Source organism: Aquarana catesbeiana, linkage group LG01 (assembly GCF_042186555.1).
Source record: "Aquarana catesbeiana isolate 2022-GZ linkage group LG01, ASM4218655v1, whole genome shotgun sequence".
Lineage (NCBI taxonomy): Eukaryota > Metazoa > Chordata > Amphibia > Anura > Ranidae > Aquarana > Aquarana catesbeiana.
In genome coordinates, this window is record NC_133324.1 from 36,006,810 (window position 1) to 36,026,580 (window position 19,771).

General features: G+C 42.3%; 1 protein-coding gene across 1 annotated transcript in view; it reads right to left on the bottom strand.

Annotated features, from left to right (window-relative positions):
- Positions 1–663: 663 nt before the first annotated feature.
- LOC141140274 (vomeronasal type-2 receptor 116-like) overlaps positions 664–19,771 on the bottom strand; it is a 164,139-nt gene continuing 145,031 nt past the window's right edge. Inside the window, exons 4-5 of the mRNA XM_073627299.1 lie at positions 17,419–17,542; positions 664–1,556 (exon numbers count right to left, since the gene is read on the bottom strand). Coding sequence (XP_073483400.1) covers positions 664–1,556; positions 17,419–17,542 — 1,017 coding nt within the window. The remainder of the gene's footprint in view (positions 1,557–17,418; positions 17,543–19,771) is intronic.

A 19,771-nucleotide genomic window follows, 5' to 3' on the forward strand; every position in this document is an offset into this window, starting at 1 on the left:
AGCAGTTTACAAAGACATTTATACAAGGAGACAGAGTTTTTATTAGGTCCTATGGAGAACATATTCTTTAAAATTCACTCACCTTATCATTTAAAATGTGAACTTCCTAAGAAGATGCTCTCATAAACTTTAACTAATATGAATTTCTTTTTTACTACACCAGCAAAATGTATTTATTAATATAGTGGATACATCTACATACAATATATTTAAAGTGACCCTGACACTAAAAATACATTACAAGCAGCTTATAAAAGATCATGTTTAATATTTATCTTCTGGAAGGGTGGTGAGTGAAATCTTCCCTCTCTTGAAGGGTGATGGGTGGCTCTGGTATCAAACACATTAGGATGATTTGGATAATTTGTCCCCCTCTGATCACCATGGTTACTCCTCACTAAGCGACTATATTGTTCTGCAGTGAAGTAACAGCTGTTGGGAGGAACCACTACTCCCAGCATGAGACAAGGTTTCCAACAAACCCAAAGTGTGCAATACCAGTGGTGTGCAGAGCAAAAACTAGATTTACTATCCATTGGAGAGGTAAGTATTAAGTGTTTATATTTAACAGTGTTCATTCTCAATACACTAGGAAAATACTAAAATTACCAATGATAGAGATAATGCTATAATTACTGGTAATCCAGTGTTGCTCCATACACATTAGCGAATATTCGTTTTTGTATTCAGGTCAGGTCTGAACAGAATTATGTAACATTTTGGGAAAAATATACAGCCAAGAAGTCCAGAACTTGAGGCCATTATAGCAAAGGACTCCACAGTCACCATGTATTTCCCTCTGGTGCTCAGATAGGCCGGGATCATGGCAATCCAGACACTGCAGAACACCAGCATGCTGAAGGTGATGTACTTGGCCTCATTAAAACTGTCTGGTAATGTCCTGGCTAAAAAGGCTATAATGAAACTCACAGCTGCTAGAAGCCCCATATATCCCAGGACAGAGTAGAAGCCGATAACTGAGCCCTGATTACACTGAATGATGATCTTCTCCTGATAAGAGTGAATGTCCCGATCCTGGAAGGGGGCAGAAATAGACAACCAAGTGACACAGATTATGACTTGAACCAGTGAGAAGACACAAATGATAAAATTGGGCAGTTTGGCACCCATCCATTTCCTCCAGAGGCTCCCAGGTTTGGTGGCCTTAAAAGCAATACACACCATGATACTTTTGGCAAGTAGAGTCGAGATGGCAACTGAGAAGATTACACCAAAAGAGGTTACACGCAGCATGCAGGTTACATCTATTGGATGGCCGAGGAATAAGAAGACACAGAGGAAGCTCAGCATGATGGAGACCAGGAGAAGATAGCTCAGGTTCCGGTTATTAGCTTTAACGATAGGGGTGTCCCGATAATGTATAAATATCCCCAATATGAAACCAGTAAGAAGACAACAGAGGATGGAGACAGCTAAAAATATTACAACAATAGTATCATCAGTGTAGGAGAGAAATTCTATCAATTTTGGAACACACCGATCATTCTTCTTATTTGGCCATTCTTCATCAGGACATTTCATGCAGTTCTCACTGTCTGCAGGAAGAACAATAGAAACACAATGAAAATCGGGGTCAGAGCTTCTGAGAAAATGAATTGTCTTGTGTTGTCTCACAGCTAGCAATGGGATTTCTATCAGTGCATTGTGGGGAAGAAAAAGAGAATATATATAATACAAATATAAATATAATAAAAATATAAATTATAATCTAATATATGACCTAAATATATAATTTACTGGCGTATTGGCACACTCCAACGATGCCCGTGTCCCTTGGACACAGCGCATCTCTGATCGGCAGATGGGCTCTATGATTGGTCCTTCTGATTGGCCTGTTAATTAACCATACCTCTGCCTGCCACCAAAACTGACCACACCTCTGCCTGATGCATTTACTGACCCTGGCCTGTTTATGGATCATGTTCCTGCCTGCTGCCTGGACCAATACTTTGCTGTGTTGACCATGTCTCTGCCTGCTACCTGTACTGACCTGGCCTCTTTATGGGTCATGTTCCTGCCTGCTGCCTGGATATCAGTCTGCTGCCTGCAATAACCCTGGATTGTTTATGGACCATTTTCCCACCTGCTTCCTGCATGTCAGCCTGCTGCCTGTATTGACTTTGTCCTGTTTACAGACCATGTTCCTACGAGACACTAGTCCCACTCATCCTCTGCCAAAAACCACACTAATAAAAGCACAGGTGGGTGTTTCTTTTTTAAAAATGTGGTTATTTTGTGGGTGTTTCCATTGTCCTGGTGCTCCATGGTCTCAAAAAAATGTGATAGGTAGTCAGGAATTAGATTTGTACTTTATGCCCCTAAAACCTATAGGTGCTCCTTAAATGTTGGCCTCTCTATTAGGGTTGCCACCTCATCCCTTTAAGCTCGAACACATATGAATTCCACAGGTTAAAGTGGTAATTAAACTCACTTGGCGCCTTATCAACATTAAATTAGCCTCAGAACCTGTGTAATTTATATGTGTTCAGGTTTAAAGGGATGAAGTGGCAACCCTACTCTCTATGTGGCCAGGCTGTGAAAAAGTCTCACATATTTGGTATTGCCATATTCAGGAGAAATAGAATAATGTATTTTCGGGTATAATTCTTATTATGTCCATGATGTTTCATTTTCTTTCCACATTTTCCAAAAATGTTTGGCAAACAATTACATGTTAAAAAGGCTCATTATGCCTCATAGAATATTCATTGGGGTGTTTGCTTTCCAAAATGGGGTCATTTTAAGGATAATTCCATTGTCCTGGTGCTCCAAGGCCTCCAGATATGGGATAGTCAGGAAATTAGATGTGTAATTTATGCCCCTACTCCTGAAGGTACTCCTTGGATGTTGGGTCTCTCTGTGTGGCCAGGCTGTGAAAAAGTCTCACACATGTGGTATTGCCATATTCAGAAGGAGTAGCAGAATGTGTTTTGAGGTTTAATTGCAAGCATGCCCTTTGCAGTGTGTTAGAAATATCTTGTTAATTTGACATTTAAAAAACAAAAAAATGTTTCAAAGAATTGTGGAAAAAATTATAGCCATTTGCCCGGTGGGCTGGGAGCTGCTGGGCCGCATGTCTGGCCTTGACAGGCAGGGCCAACCATGGGTTTTCGACATGCAGGGCCGGACATTCTGCATATGCTGGCTGTGGTGGGAGGAGCGGAGGCATTTTCCGCCTACCAAGCCGTTCCATGGCAACCTAGGCTGCCACTAAACAGAGAGTCCCTGTTCGCACATGCGCCCTGCAGCTGATGGGCCAGGAGAGGAGGAGGGATGGAGAAGCCAAGGAAGAGGCCTTTTGCACCGAAGACCCGCATCCTGCAAGTTAAAGCCGGCGAGGTGCTGCGGCTGCCTATAGGGAAAGCACTGAGGCTGGTGTATGCCCACTTCCTTTCCCACGAGTGAAGAGGTCGGATTTGAATGCTCCAGGCCAGAAAGCGCTACTAATGGTAATTTAGTAACTCAGTAACTGCAGTGCACCCACATGCTGTCTCTGGGCACTCCTCTCCCTCAGCAGCCATGTGCCTGGCTCAAGCTGAAGAGGAGACCATTCTACCCAGAAAAGTTGACTGTGGATGAAGTATTTAACAGACTAACAAGCCCTACTAAAAGTAATACTCAAAAAGCCAGTTACTAAGCAAAACTCCTTTATAACTGGCTTTGTAATGTTTTATAGCTGGCTCTGTGAGTAATGCTTTAACTGGCATTGCAGTACTAACAAAGCCAGTTGTAAAGCATTACTCACAGAGCCAGTTATAAAACATTACAGAGCCTGTTGTAAAACATTACAGAGCCAGTTATAAAGGAGTTTTGCTTAATAACTGGCTCTGTGAGTAAAGCCTAGTGCACACGGGCTGAATGTCAGCCGACATTCAGCCCGTGTGTACAGTAGCTGGTCCAACAGAAGCCGGCCATTTAGCCCGGCTTCTGTTGAAGGCTCATGACCGAAAAAGGTCAGCATTCTTAGCCAATGGATGAGAGCTCTGACTGGTATGTTCTGGTGGGGGGGCACTGTCAGAACACAATAGCTCAGCAGGGGAGAACGCTGTACTAACATTGGATTGTTAGTACATTGGCTCTGATTTCAGCTGTTCGTTTAGTGGTGTGTGCAAAGCTTAATAATTTATAACTGGCTTTTCAGTAGTCACAAAGTCAGTCATTACGCAGTATTCACAAAGCCAGTTACTTGCAGGTATTGGGGCTGATCTGAGGTGTGATGGTGCAAAGCTCAGTTAATTTATTACTATTATTCAAGTGGTTTACAGCATTTACTTAACTATAAAGATTCCTTTCCATGTGAAGTTGACAGTTTTTTTGTTTTTTTTTATGTATCTGGCACTCTCAATTTCTTCGAAAATCTTTTTACGTGCATTATGCCCAAAAGGTTGCCCCTGGATTAGAGCAACCCTCATCTTGTGCTGCTTCATACTATTTTCAGGACTCCACCATCAAAACCAGAGTGAAAGTAATCAAATCCACACATCCTGGAACCCCACATCCCGCCATCAACCGCCCCCACGAATGCTCCGCCCCCCCTGGGCTGCTAATTCTAAAATGCATGGGCCCATTTTTTGCCCCAGTCCCGGCCTGCCTCTTACTAAATAACTTTGGACTGTCTTCTTTCCAAAAAAGGGGTAATTTGGGGGGGAGGTGTTTGTACTATCCTGGTATGTTAGGGCCTCTAGAAATGAGATAGGCAGTCAGTACATCAGGTTTCATCAATTTTCAGTGATGAGTACCATAGCTTGTAGACTCTTGTAGACTGGCCACCCGGTTACGTAACCAGATGGCCCCGCCCCCTCTGACGCTACGGAAAATCCATAGGGATATCCCTGTGCATCAGAGGGGGCGGGGTCACCCGGCGATGTTATCGTGTGGCCTCGCCCTCAGTTATAAAAGATCTGTCACCTGAGAGGCCTGTCATTATGGCGGGTGCCTGCCATGGAGGCAGATCGTAGGCGGCTTGCGGCTTTTTTTTTTTTTCGGTTCGTCGGAGCGTGAGAAGAAGAAGAAGAATCCATGTGACAGTTTTGTTTTTTAATAAAGGACTAGTCCCAAGGCATGTAGTGTTGTTTTTTTTACCATTTTCATACATATTTTGTGAAATGGTAGGGGTACATTTGTCCCCCCTTACCATTGCACACGGGGGGGCTGGGATCTAGGGGTCCCCTTGTTAAAGGGGGCTTCCAGGTTTCGATAAGACCCCCACAATCACTGGGCAAGGGTTGTGGGGATGAGGCCCTTCTCACCATCAACATGGGGACAAGGTGCTTTGGGGGGGCGCTACCCCAAAGCACCCTCCCAATGTTGAGGGCATGTGGCCTGGTACAGTTCAGGGGGGGGCTCTCTCATCCCCCCTCTTTTCCTGCAACCTGCCAGGTTGCGTGCTCGGATAAGGGTCTGGTATGGATTTTTTGGGGGGACCCTACGCCATTTTTAAAAAATTTTGGTGAGGGGTTCCCCTTAAAATCCATACCAGACCTAAAGGGCCTGGTATGGAATTTGGGGGGACCCCCACGCATTTTTTCTTTTTCATTTTGGTTCGGGGTTCCCCTGTGGGGGAATCCCATGCCGTTTTTATCAATGACCTGTTATGTGTATTGCCGGACCGACAAAACCGCGAGTAGTTTTAAATTACTTTTTTTCCTTTAGAAATGTCATTTTGCTGTCAGACTGTTCTAAACATGGGAAACATGCGCCACTTTACAAGCATACTATAGACACCGCCCTGGTATAAAACTTAAAAGAATATTACACTTTTATTGTATCACTTTAAGCATTAAAGTCACTGCTCCCAAAAAAACGGACGTTTTTAAAACATTTTTTTGCATTGATACATGTCCCCTGGGGCAGGACCCAGGGCCCCAAACACTTTTTATGACAATACCATGCATATAAGCTTTTAAAATGAGCACTTTTGATTTCTCCCATAGACTTTTAAAGGGTGTTCCGCGGCTTTCGGATTTGCCGCGAACACCCCAAATTGTTCGCTATTTGGCGAACAGACGAACACTCGATGTTCGAGTCAAACTTACGTTTGACTTGAACTTCGGGACCATCCCTAATAGTGAGTTTCAAATTAAATTGTATGAAAACCTTGAAAATGAACACCTTTTAATTACTACCTTTTGGTCTGTTCAATTGATAGAGTTACATTGTGTGTAAAGTTGATTTCAGACACCAGTCCATCCAGTTCAACCTGTGTTAGTGAGTGTGTATGTGATTAAAATGGTTGTAAAGGTGCAAGGTCGTTTACCTTTATGCATTCTATGATTACTGTCAATCACAGCTAGTGGGCCATTGAGGAGAGAATGGGGCGGGGTCAAGCCGCATCTGTGTGTGAATGTAAACACAGAGCAGCATCTTGGGAGTGAGCTTGCAGCTTGCTATGGGGGAACTTGGCAGAAGGAAGGGGCCAGGAGTGCCGATAAGGGATCCAAGAAGAGGAGGATCAGGGCTGCTTTATGCAAAACCACTGCACAGAGCAGGTAAGTATAACGCGTTTGTTATAAAAAAAATAATAATCTGGCTTTACTATCACTTTAAGTCACTACCATTTCCAAAATTCCCAAATTCCTATATATTGTGATTGCTAGGATACCCATTTGAAAGTTTTTTGAAAATATCAACACTCACACATCCTTAGCACTTTTTTTACCCCCAACCTCATTGTGTGGCTGCATTTTTTTCTAAGTGACCTGGGACTAAATAATTTCCTCCCAATGCAATAATCAACATTTAGATATTTGTATATAGAGATGGGCCAAACACCCCTTCGTTCAGTATGCGCCTGAACTCTTGAACATCGCAAAAGTTTGGACCCGAACAACAAACCCCATTGAAGTCTATTGGACCTGAACAGGAACAATAAAAAGTCCTCATTTTGAAGGCTTATATGCAAGTTATTGGCCATTAAAAAGGGTATAGGGGCCCAGGTACTGTCCTGGAGGACATTTATCAATGCAACAAAAACTTTTAAAAAAGATGTTTTTAAAGGAGCAGTGATTTTAATGATGCTTAAAGTGAAACAATAAAAATAAAAAAAATCCTTTAACTATAGTGCCTGTGGGGTCCTCTTAGTCTGCCTGTAAAGTGGAACATCTGTACCATGTATAGAACCTGCTGCAGCAAAACTGAAATTTATAAAGACTAACAAAATTACATTTAAATTTATTTTCTCTGCAAGATTTCTTTATTTTGTAAACAATGGCTTGGGGAGTGTCAGAAACCATGAAGACCGAGGCAGAAGTACAGTTAAAACATATTTGTTTAATAATAAAAGTAAAAGAACAAACGTAGTTAAAACATAGCCAAAGTTCAGTAGCCAATTCAATGTAGTGGAACAGCAAGCCGGATCCGCAGCCAGAAGGGATGTTAGCAAAGCCAGTCTTTAAACAGGAACGCAGGAGATGTTTCTTGTGATGTTGAGCAAGGCGAAGGCAGAGCTTCTCTGGACTGGACGGCTTAAGTAGGCAGGACTGACGAGCAGGATATGATGAACAGCTGAGTAACTGTGGAGAGAGATGGGAGTTGGCAATTAGCCCACAGCTGAGCGGCCAGCTCAGAGAAGGAAGGGCTGAGCCCAGCCCTGAAAGGGAGCCAATCTGTATGATGAGGCAACATTTTAGTGCACTCAGAACAAGATTAGAGATATTTTGGATACATTCTGGTGTTGAATGGGTGCTGCCTCATTAGATATATATACAATGGGTAGGGGTGGGTACCATCATCCTAATTGAATATGAAAGAAGGGGCGGGTTACCTAAGGCTACTCCATTGCTGTTGCCCAGTAACACCAATATTGGAGATGGACTATCTCGGTACCCAGTAAGTGGACACATAAAGGTTAAGAAAATTTGTTAAAAAATAGACAATGTAAAGTATGTGACAAAATTGTGAAAAATAACACATTAACAGTTATTTTTTTCTAAAACCCATCAGGTAGGTGGGAGCAGGATGATGCAGGTAAGAGCAGGTCCTCGACTAGTTTTGCGTTTCACGTTTGTCGCTTCTTCAGGAGGTGTTACCAAAAAGCATCTAAAGTAAATAGATATAGTCTCATTGTTACATAGATGCTGGAGGGGACGTGGCGCCCTGGGGACCTTTGCACACCTATGGTGGGACTGTGTGAAGATCCAGCCTTATTGGGAAAGGATCATAGATAACATTTACCAAATAACAAGAGAGCATGTTTGGAAAGAGCCGTGGATATGTCTGTTAAATTATACGGATAAAACAGTAGCTCAATACAAGAATACCTTGGTACCCCACCTTCTGAATGCAGCCAAAAGCCTGATCCCAAGAGTGTGGAGAACTCCTGATCCCCCCTCAATGAAAGAATGGATAGTAAAAATAGATTGGTTAAGATCAATAGAGGAAACAATACATAGAAGTGAAGACTCCATGGAAGCATATAACAGTGTATGAGAGAGGTGGTTAGAGTTTAAAAAATCATCAGAATATATGATGATGGTGGAGTGTTAAGAGGAGTCATGAGGGTGGATGCATGGGGGGTGGGAGAGAGGGAGAGAGAGAGAAGGGGGGAGGGAGGGGTGGTTATGGGATTTATTTAATTATCTACTAAACTTTGAAATTTTCTTTTCAGGTCATGTGATGAGGGATGGTATGTCTAATATAGATTATTGTATTGAAAATGTAAGGCGGAGATATCAACTTTTGTAAAAATATAATAATTAACAAGGCTGTTTAACCTGAGTAACCTATACCAATAAAAAGAGAATATACAAAAAAAAAAGAAAGAAAGAAAGAAAGAAAGAAAGAAAGAAAGAAAGAAAGAAAGAAAGAAAGAAAGAAAGAAAGAAAGAAAGAAAGAAAGAAAGAAAGAAAATAGGTAAAAATATATATATGGTGGGAGCCACTCTTGTGCACAGACACCAGGATAGGAACCGGAAAGGAGGGGGAATAAGGGAAAGGAGGGGGGGAGAGGGATGGGGGAGGGATGGAGAGGGAGGGATGGGAAGGGGGAGGGAGTGGAAGGGGAAAGGGAGGGGGGAAAGAGGGAGGGAGAGAAGGAGGACAGGGGAAGGGAAAGAGGGGAGAAAAGGGGGGAAGGGGGGAGGGGAAGGGGGGAGAGAAGGGGGAGAGAGAGATGGGGGAAAAGGAAAGGGGGAGGAAAAGAAAAAGAAAAGAAAAGGGGGAAGGGGGAAGTAAAGAAAAGGGGAAGAGAAGGGGGGTCTGGAAAGGAGGTGGGGTGGGCGAATGGAAAGTTAGGAGGGGAAAAGGGGCAAGGTGGAGCAGTGAGTGCACAGGGGGTGACACTGTAAAAATACCCACCCTGTGGTGTCTGGTTAGATTTTAACACCCGGGAATGGCAACACACTGGGGGGGTCGTTTAAGGTAGATAGTAATTCAACCCCAATGGAAATGAGGTGTGGACAAGGAAGTCTGATAGCAACAGCTTCTTGTTGTAAGATAATAGCCTGGTGAATCTGTAAGTAATATACAGCACCGGAGTCAATATGGAATGTGGATATCAAAAAAGATAGCTGTTCAGCTATAATAGCTTAGAATTGAAGGCCATAGAATCCTCAAGGAATAGAGAAAACTTACCTAGTAGTGGATGTGTGGTGTCAAACGTTCCTGGGCATAAGCTGTACCGCTTAGGGGCCACTGGAGCCGCCTTATAAGCCTCCAATGCGGAAATAGTGTCAAAAACGGCAGCGCCGAATGATGACATCACCAGGCCCAGCACTCCCAGTGCACGCGCATCAACTGAAGGGTGCGCGCGCACTGACCCTTGTTGTGTCTCTTTGCCAGACTTCGGATTGAAAGTTTGCAAAGTTTTGCACCACAATGAGCAAGCCTTATGTGAAGAAGCAAAATGATAGTACACTCATGCCAAGATTAACAATTTTCTTTTAGATACAGTCTGGTGTTTCTTTCGTAGACTTTGGAAAGAAGTAACAGGTGCAAAAAAATTGTTTTTTGTGTGTTGTTAGTGCCATCACCCTGTAACCTTGTCAAGGTAGTTTTTGATGAATGCAAGAATTAGCCTTGCTGTAAAAAAATTGAAATTTGAAGCTCCTTTTAAAACAGTTTCGGAAAAATTGGTCTTTGGGTGTTGTTGGTGCCTTCACCCCATAACCTTCTAGAGGTAGTCTTGACGAAAGCAAGAAATGGCCATGCTGTAAAAAAATTTCACATCCCGTCACACAATTGTGGAAAAATAGATCTTTGGGCATTGTTAGTGCCATAACCCTGTAACCTTGTCAAGGTAGTCTTGATGAAAGCAAGAATTGACCTTGCTGTAAAAAGATTAAATTTGATGCCCCTGTCTCACACAGCTGTGGAAAAATTAGTCTTTGGGTGTTGTTGGTGCCTTCAGCCCGTAACCTTCTAGAGGTAGTATCGATGAAAGCAAGAAATGGACGTGCTGTAAAAAAAATTAATTTGATGCCCCTGTCAAAGTTGTGAAAAAATTGGTCTTTGGGGGATGTTGGTGCCTTCACCCCGTAACCATCCAGAGGTAATGTTTATGAAAGCACTAATTGGCCTTGCTGTAAATAATTAAAATTAGATTCCCCTATCAAATAGTTGCGGAACATCTAGTCTTTGGATGTTGTTGGTGTCCTCACCCCGTAACCTTTAAGAGGTAGTGTTGATGAAAGCAAGCATTGGCCTCGCTGTAAAAAACTTAAATATGACGCCTCTGTCACAGTTATGGAAAAAGTGATCTTTGGGTGTTGTTGGTTTCTTCACCCCGTAACCTTCTAGAGGTAGCCTTAATGAAAGCAAGAATTGGCCTTGCTTTAAGAAAAAAAGACATTTGACACCCTTGTCACACTGTTGTGGAAAAATTGGCTTTTGGGTCTTGCTGTACAAAACCTTAATTTTGACGCTCCTGTCAAATAGTTGCAGGAAAATTGGTCTTTAGGTGTTGTTGATGGCTGCACCCTGTAACCTTCTAGAGGCAGTCTTGATAAAAGCAAGAATTTACCTTGCTGTAAAAAAAAAAAAATGAAATTTGATACCCTTGTCACACTGTTGTAGAAAAATTGGCTTTTGGGTGTTGTTGGTGCCTTCAACCCATTCTACAAGTAGTCTTGATGAAAGCACTAATTGGCCTTGCTGTAAAAAAAAAATTGATGCCCCTGTCAAGAGGAATAATTGTTTTTTGGGTGCTCTTGGTGCCTTCAACCTGTAACCTACTAGAGGTAGTCTTGATGAAAGCAAGAATTGGCGGTGCTGTAAGAAAATTAAATTTGATGTCCCTGTCACATAGTTGTAGAAAAATTGATCTTTAGCTGTTGTTTGTGCCTTCACCCCGTAACTTTCTAGAGGTAATCTTGATGAATGCACTAATTGGTCCTGCTGTAAAAAAATGTAAATTGGATGCTCCTGTCAAATAGTGACAAATAGTGCCCCTGTCAAGAGGAAAAATTGGTTGTTGGGTGTTGTTGGTGACCTCACCCCATAACCTTCAAAAGGTAGTGTTGATGAAAGTAAGAATTGGGCTTGCTGTAAAAAATTTAAATTTGATGCCCCTGTCACACTGTTGTGGAAAAATTGGTCTTTGGGTGTTGTTGGTGCCTTCGCCCTGTAACCTAAAGCAGACTCTTCTGGCTTGCTTTAGAAGATCTTGCAATCCTGGGTACCTATTTAAGAAACGCTGCACCACCACATTGAGGAAATGTGCCAGGCATGGCACATGTGTCAACCTACCCTATCGAAGGGAGGACAGAAGGTTAGTTCCATTATCGCACACCACCATTCCTGGCACAAGTTTCCATGGTGTAAATCACCTCTGGGCCTGCCCTTCCAGAGCTGAAAGAATCTCTGCTCCAGTGTGTCTCCTGTCCCCTAGGCAGACCAGCTGAAGCACTGCATGGCATCTTTTAGCCTGACTGGTGGTTCATAGGACAATCTAGCAGAGGAGGGCATGGAGGAGGAGCAGGGGGTGGAGCTGACATATCTTGCATCATCACCACCAGCTGTATGGAGGTGTGGTGGCAAAATAAGCTCCAGCACTGAGCCCTGTCAAGCATCCTTCTTAGTTGCAAGCAGAGTTGCCCAGTGTGTTATGAATGAAATACATTATCCCAGATCATGCTTGCTGGACCACGAGCAGTAAGGTGGACCTTGTGGCTTACTGCCTTGCCCAACTATGCCAAAACATTGCCTTCCAGATGATGGTACAGAGCTGGAATGGCCCTACATGCAAATAAATAGCAACTGGGAACCTGCCATTGTGGTACAGCACATTCTGCGAATTCACAGAAGGGGGAGACTTCACCAGACATAAAGGCACGAGTTGTAAAGCCAGCAATTTGGACAAGCTGAAATTTAGACACTGGGCATGTAGGTGAAAGGGAGTATATATATATTTTTAAACTGCAACTGCTGGGGCAGAGAAATTTGCCTGCTTTTCCCCACAGCTGATGGTGTGTTGCTTGCAGACATGTTGCATGGACCTCTGACACCCTTTGCTATAGCATCATCCCTTCCAGTGGAGGCTGCTGAGAGGTCCTGAGATATTGCAGGGTTAAAGGGGTTGTAAACCTATGCATTAAGGTGAAAAAACACCTGGCAGTGACCGGTCCCCCAGCCCCCATTTTACTTACCTGAGCCCTAGAACTTGACCCACGGGGACACCCTGTCTCTCTGCCCGGGGCTCTTGGCTCTTGATTGGATAGATTGATAGCAGCGCAACCATTGGCTCCCGCTGCTGTCCATCAAATCTAATGATGCGTGGCCGAGTCCTGCATTTAGCCTCAATGGACGCCGAATGCTGGACTTGGGAGCGCACACGCAAGGTAACCCCCTGGGAGAGTGCTTCTCCCAGGGGGTTATCTGATGCAGGGAGGAGCCACCAGAGCCACAGAGGGACCCCAGAATGGCAGGTTCGGGGCCACTCTGTGCAATACGAGCTGCACAGTGGAGGTAAGTATGATATGTTTGTTATTAAAAAAAAATGAATCCTTACAATCACTTTAAACACCAAAGGTGAGGAATGAGGAGGAGAAGAATTTTGCCCCTCATGTGTGGCTTGCAGGTGCTCTTGCCAATGGGCTATGTGGTGGGAGGTTAAATGCCTTGTCAAACATGTGGTACCCAAATGGCTGGTGTTTTTGCCAAGCTTATTTGCTTGCGGTAGAGATTGCAAATTGCTGCACATGTGCTAAAAAAGGCCGGGAGATAACAGCTCCACAATTTAAAGGTGTAGGGTGAGTTCTCTCTACTCTTCTATGATGCCTGCCTCTAGAGGAAATCCTGCCTCATTGGGGTTGTTTCTCCCCCTCAGTTTCCTCCTCTGCTCTATCTGGCACCCAAGTCACATCAGCGACCTTATCATCAGCATCCCCTCCATCCTCATAATCACTGGAGCCAACTTGGCAAAACTTTGTGGCTGGGGGAACATGGCTGCTAATTAGTTGTTAAACAGTGCTCTCCCCTCTCTGTTGGCTCTTGTTAGTCCCTTCCTCTACCTCAGAACCAACCTCTGAATCAAGTAATGTCTGTGCATCCTCAAGCAGCAAGTGGCTGATGCTGTGTTCAAATATTTTAGCTGACTCCTGCATGCATGATGCTGGGGCTATGGCAGGAGTAGCTGTGGACAAGGAGGCAGAATAAGCCACTCTGGCAGCTGTGGTGGAGTCCACCACCTCCTCTGCATGCTGTGGCTGAATAGCATGGGCAACATCACTAAAAAGAGACAAAAGTGTCCTGCGTGTGGAAGGACCACATCCATCTTTGCCTGTGACCCCCTCATAGTGGCATGGGAACATTTGCCTCTCCTTGTTGACCTCCCAGACATTATGGGGAGCTTATTTCCCAAATGTTATAGATACTGGGAAATGTGTAATTAGATGCACTTTATTCAGTGAAAAATGGTGTTTGACAGACATTCTGACAGAAATGTAAAAGCTATAAAACAAACAAATAAATAAAAAGGGAGAACACCACATCACAGTCAGAAAATCCATGGCTGGCAATTTAAAAGATGAGGGACAGGCAGGGGACAAAAAAAGACACAAAGAAACATGTGGCGAAACTAAAAAAAGGGTATACAGCACTGTATACAACACTAATTGTATTGTAATGTTGTATTAAACACTGCACTCCACTAACACACTACACTGACACACTATTCTCACACACTATACTAACAATATAATTATTAAACAGTATAATTTAATACATGTAATGGGAGATTTACTACATGTAATGTGGGTTAATTTACTACATATACAGTAATAGGGGGATTTATTACTTGAAAATGGGGGGGGTACTATATGTAATGGGGTATTTACTACATGTAATGGGGGGGGGGGGGATTTACTACATGTAATGTCTTGGCTTTGCTACTTGCAATGGGGGGATTTAACGCATGTAATTGGGTGAATTTACTTCATATAATAGGGGGATTTTCTACATGTAATGGTGTGGATTTACTACATGTAATGGGGTAGATTTAATATATATAATGGGGGGTTTTTAAATATTGGTGCTACATTAGCTTTTCTCCAATCACCTGGTACCATTCCAGTCAGTAGACTGTCAGTAAAAATTAGGAACAATGATCTGGCTATTACTTGACTGAGTTCCCTAAGTACCCTCGGATGCAAGCCATCTGGTGCAGGTGATTTATTAATGTTAGATTTCCCAAGTCTAATTTTAATTCTGTCCTCTGTTAAGCATGGAGGTGCTTCATGTGATGTGTCATGATGAGGATAAACACTGCAGTTTTGGTTAATGAAGCCCCCCGATTCCCTTGTGAAGACTGAGGAGAAGAATAAATTCAATACCTTCGCCATCTCCCCATCCTTTGTAACCAGATGACCTTCCTCATTCTTTCATATCTCCAATATGGTGTGTCCTCCCTTTTTAACTGTTTACATACTTAAAGAATTTCTTGGGATTTTTTTTGCTCTCCTCTGCTATGTGTCTTTCATGTTCTATCTTAGCCACCCTAATTGCACCCTTACATTTCTTGTTGCATTCTTTATAAAGTTTGAATGCTGATGATGATCCCTCAACCTTGTATTTTTTGAAGGCCATCTCCTTTGCTTTTATATGCATTTTTACATTGGAGTTAAGCCAACCAGGACTTTTGTTCGCTCTTTTAAATTTATTACCCAATGGGATGCATTGGCTAATGCCCTTATTTAATATGCTCTTAAAGAAAACCCATCTCTCCTCCGTGTTCTTTGTTTCTAAGATTTTATCCCAATTCATGCCTTCTAACAAGGTTCGTAGTTTAGGGAAGTTGGCTCTTTTGAAATTCAGTGTCTTTGTATTCCTCTTATGTTTCCTATTTGTGTGATTTATACTGAAGCCAATAATTTATACTGAAGCCAATGTAATGGGGAGTTTTACTACATGTAAGGGGGGGGGGATTTACTGCATGTGATGAGTGTATTTCCTAGTAATGGGGGGGGGGATTTACCACACGTGATGAGTGGATTTCCTACATGTAATGGGGGAATTTACTACATGTAATGGGTGGGATTACTACATGTAATGTGGTGGAGTTACTACATGTAATGGGGTGGATTTACGGCTGCCAACCAATGTAACGAGCCCCTTTGCTCGCTCGGTTCCACTCTCCCGACACTCCTCTGCAGCCATAGAATCAGATTGCAATGTCTGATGGTTCGGTCATCCAATGCTCCGGGATTAGAACTTCAGCTATGTGCCATTCTAACCCAGTTGTGATAGCTTAGAACAAACACCAGGCAGGCTGTATGTAAGTTCAAACAGGAATCTCTCCTTATTGACAAAATACAGGCTTTTATACACTCAAATTGGAGATGCAGACCTCCTGCTCATATTACTCTAACAATACAGCTGTAACCTAATTAACCTAATAAACATGAGCTAATTAACTAATCCCTTTAGACAGCCTAGATGACTCAGACATGACCGTTAGGCCAGACTGGCCGTCTTGTAGTTCAGAAAATCCAATCAACGTTATCACAATCAACATAGACTCTTCTTCACACAATAGCAGAGTTAATTAACACAAATAACAATGGGGATCTAATGACTCTTAGATCCCATAGTAGACTTATTTACAATACACATTTTAGCAGACAGTAGACAGACAGGTGTTGGAATTTACATCAGCACTGTCTCCTAACAGTATCTGTCCCAGCATTATGAATCAGCCACTATTCCAATATGGCAAATCCAGGGTCCCCAGACATACAGCTCACAAAGAGCACCATTCCCTCAAATGCAAGGGCCCCCGATCGATCGGCAAGAGGCTAGCATACAGTCCCCTCCAAAAGTCTCTTTCCCGGCTAGTCTGTCACAGGGGGTATTTACTGCATGTAATGTGGTGGATTTTCTACCTGTAATGGGAGGATTTAATATGTGTAATGGGGGAATTTACTACCTGTAATGGGGGGATTTAATACATGTAATGGGCTGGATTTACTAAGGGCACATAGTAAAGTTAAGCAAGCATAACAAGTGATTTTGAGAGCGCTTAGTAAATGAGGGGAAGCTCTGCTGTCTTCCATCATCCAATCATGTGCAAGTAAAAAGGCTGTTCAATTTCTTCCTTGCTTGTGATTGGGTATTCTTTGTAAAGTGAAGCTTCGCCTCATTTACTAAGCTCTGCAGCAACTTGCACAATCCACATTCATTTTGCCTTGAAGTATAACTATCCTAACTATTTGCCCAGTGTCAGCATCCTCCACACAGTTACAAAACAACTCCCAGGGGACACATTTAACCCTTTGATTGCCCGTGATGTTAACCCCTTCTCTGCCAGTGTCATTTATACAGTGACAGTGCATTTTTTTTTAGCACTGATCACTGTATTGGTGTCACTAATCCACAAAAAGTGTCACTTAGTGTTCATTTTGTTTACCGCAATGTCGCAGTCCTACTAAAAATCGCTGATCACCGCCATTACTAGAAAAAAATAATAAAATTAAAAAAGTTCCTAAATCTATCCCATAGTTTGTAGACACAATCATTTTTGTGCAAACCACTCAATATATGCTACTTGGATTTTTTTTTTACAAAAAATAAGTAGAAGAATACAAATTGGCCTAAATTGAAGAAGAAATTAGATTTTTACATAATTTTTATTGGGTATGTTGTATAGCAGAAAGTAGAAAAATACATTTTGCACATGTCTATTAGTAAAAGTAGCAAAATATAACAAGGCGGGGCTGAAAATATCTCTTTTGATCTCAGGCACCAACCTCCTGTATGTTGCCTGCCCAAAAGGAGGTTGGTGCTGAGTGCATTTCTGGCAGGATCAACAGGTATCATTCTGTACTTGCAGGGTGTTTAGAAGGATAAAACTTGAGGAAATTTACACACATTGCAGAGATGTTCTTCTTTTTTTTCCCCTGACATACACTTTATCTACAGTAGTAACTTCTGTCCAGTTAATAACTTCCTAGCAAATACAAAATATACCGGAAATGTTGGATATCTCTCCTTCTGGACATGGGACACACTCATAGCAACATTTATGAATTGAAGATCCAAACTTTTTTCTGCTTCCAGGTAAACAGGGATCTGAGCATCGAGATACTGGAACCTGAAATCAGATCATATTATTATTATTATTATTATTATTATTATTATTATTATTTAAAGATCCATCATATCCCATGAGGTTATACAAACTGAATGTTACAAATAGGAATGAGGTTCTGGTTTGCCTCTACCATGGGCTCAAGGTGAATTCTACAGGTTTGAAATCAATTCAAGGTGAAATATTTTGGGGGTTTTCATTCACTTTGGGTGTTTATTCATCTCAATTGTATGGTGGCCTCTGTTTTAGGTTAAATTGCTCTTTTATTTCAAGGCTATGCTTTAAAAATGGAGGGTTTTGATTGCAGGGTTGTTGTTTTGGGCTTTTTAGAATTTCGTTTGCAATTTTTTGTATTTTTAGATTATGTTGATTGGGCTTTAAATTTTTTAAATACAGATGAAAGAAAGAGTTAAATTTAAAGAAAGAGAAATTAAATATAAGAATAGTAGGCAGCTAAACCACCTCACAGTATATGCCTCACATTTACATCAGCCCCATCCCCCCAACGTGCGTGGCCGGTGGCCACGATGTCCTCCGGCCACCCACGATCGCTCCACTGAGAGCAAGAATGGGGATCTGCCAATGTAAACAAACAGATCCCCGTTCTGTCAGGGGAGTTCAGAGTCGTCGTCTGTTCCTAGTGATTAGGAACAGCGATCTCTCTGTACTCCCAGTCAGTTCCCTTCCCCCACAGTTAGAAACATCTCCCAGGAAACAAATTTAATCCATTTATCACCCCCTAGTGTTAACCCCTTCTCTGCCAGTGAACATGATTGTGATAATGTTGATTTATACAGTAATCAGTGGCTATTTTTTAGATCTGATCGATGTATAAATGTCAATGGTTTCAAAAGAGTGTCAAAAGTGTCTGTCTGCCGCAATGTCGCAGTGCCGCTATAAATCGCTGATCACTGCCATTACTAGTAAAAAAAAAAAATTAAAATTAAAATCCCGTAAATCTATTCCTTATTTTGTAAATGCTATAACTTTTGCGCAAACCAATCAATATGCGCTTATTGCGATTTTGTTACCAAAAATATGTATAAGAATATATATTGGCCTAAACTGATGAAGAAATGTATTTTTTTTTTACTTTTTTGGTGATATATTATAGCAAAAAGTAAAAAATATATATATATTTTTTTTTATATTAAAACTGCTTTTTTTGTTTATAGAGCAAAAAATAAAAAAAAAGAGGTGATGGAATACCACCAAAAGAAAGCTTTAGTTGTGGGAAAAAAGTACATACATTTTATTTGGGTAAAGCATCGTACGATCACGCAATTGTCGGTTAAAGCAACACAGTGCCGTATCGCAAAAAATGGCCTAGTCATTAAGAGGGCAAATTTCCCAGTCCTAAGACATTAAAATGGTTCTAAAGCCTTAAAGGGGTTGTAAAGGTACATGTTTTTTCACCTTAAATTAATTCTATTAGCAGCCCCCCATTTGCTTACCTGAGCCCTCGAAAATTGCGCGTCGTGAATGCACTGGCTTCTCGACCGGGCTTCTCGGCTCTTTCATTGGATGATTGATAGCAGCACAGCCATTGGCTCCCTCTGCTGTCAATCAAATCAATGACGCGATGTGCCGGTGGGCGGGGCCGAGTGATACAGCAAGCTAACCCCCTTGGGAGAGTGCTTACCAGATGGGGTTTAGCGGTTGTGGGGAGGAGCCAAGACAGCCACTGAGGGACCCCAGAACACGAGGATCGTGCAAAACGAACTGCACAGTGGAGGAAAGTATGACATGTTTGTTATTTAAAAAAAAAAGTAACCTTTACAACCACTTTAAGGTTTTTCACCTTAATGCATTCTATTCATTAAGGTGAAAAACCTTCTGTGCTGCACAATCCCCCCCAGCCCCCTTATTCTTACTTGAGCCTGATTCGATCCAGCGATGTGCATGAGAGCAGTGGCTCTTGTTGCTGTCTCCCTTTTCCCTGGGAAGATTGATAGCAGCAAGGGCCATTATCAATGGCTGTGCTGAGGGAACAGGGGCAGGGCCAAGCCCCATGCTCTGTGTCAATGGACGCAGACAGGGTGGCTCGGGAGCAAGCCTGCACAGGTGGCTTTCCATGGGAGCACCCACCAAAGAGGAGGGGCCAGGAGCACCAGTTAAGTACCCCATAAGAAGAAGATTAGGGCTGCTCTGTGCAAAACAATTGAACAGGGCATGTAAGTATGCCATGTTTGTTTTTTTAATAAAAAAAAAGAAGCTTTAATGTCACTTTAA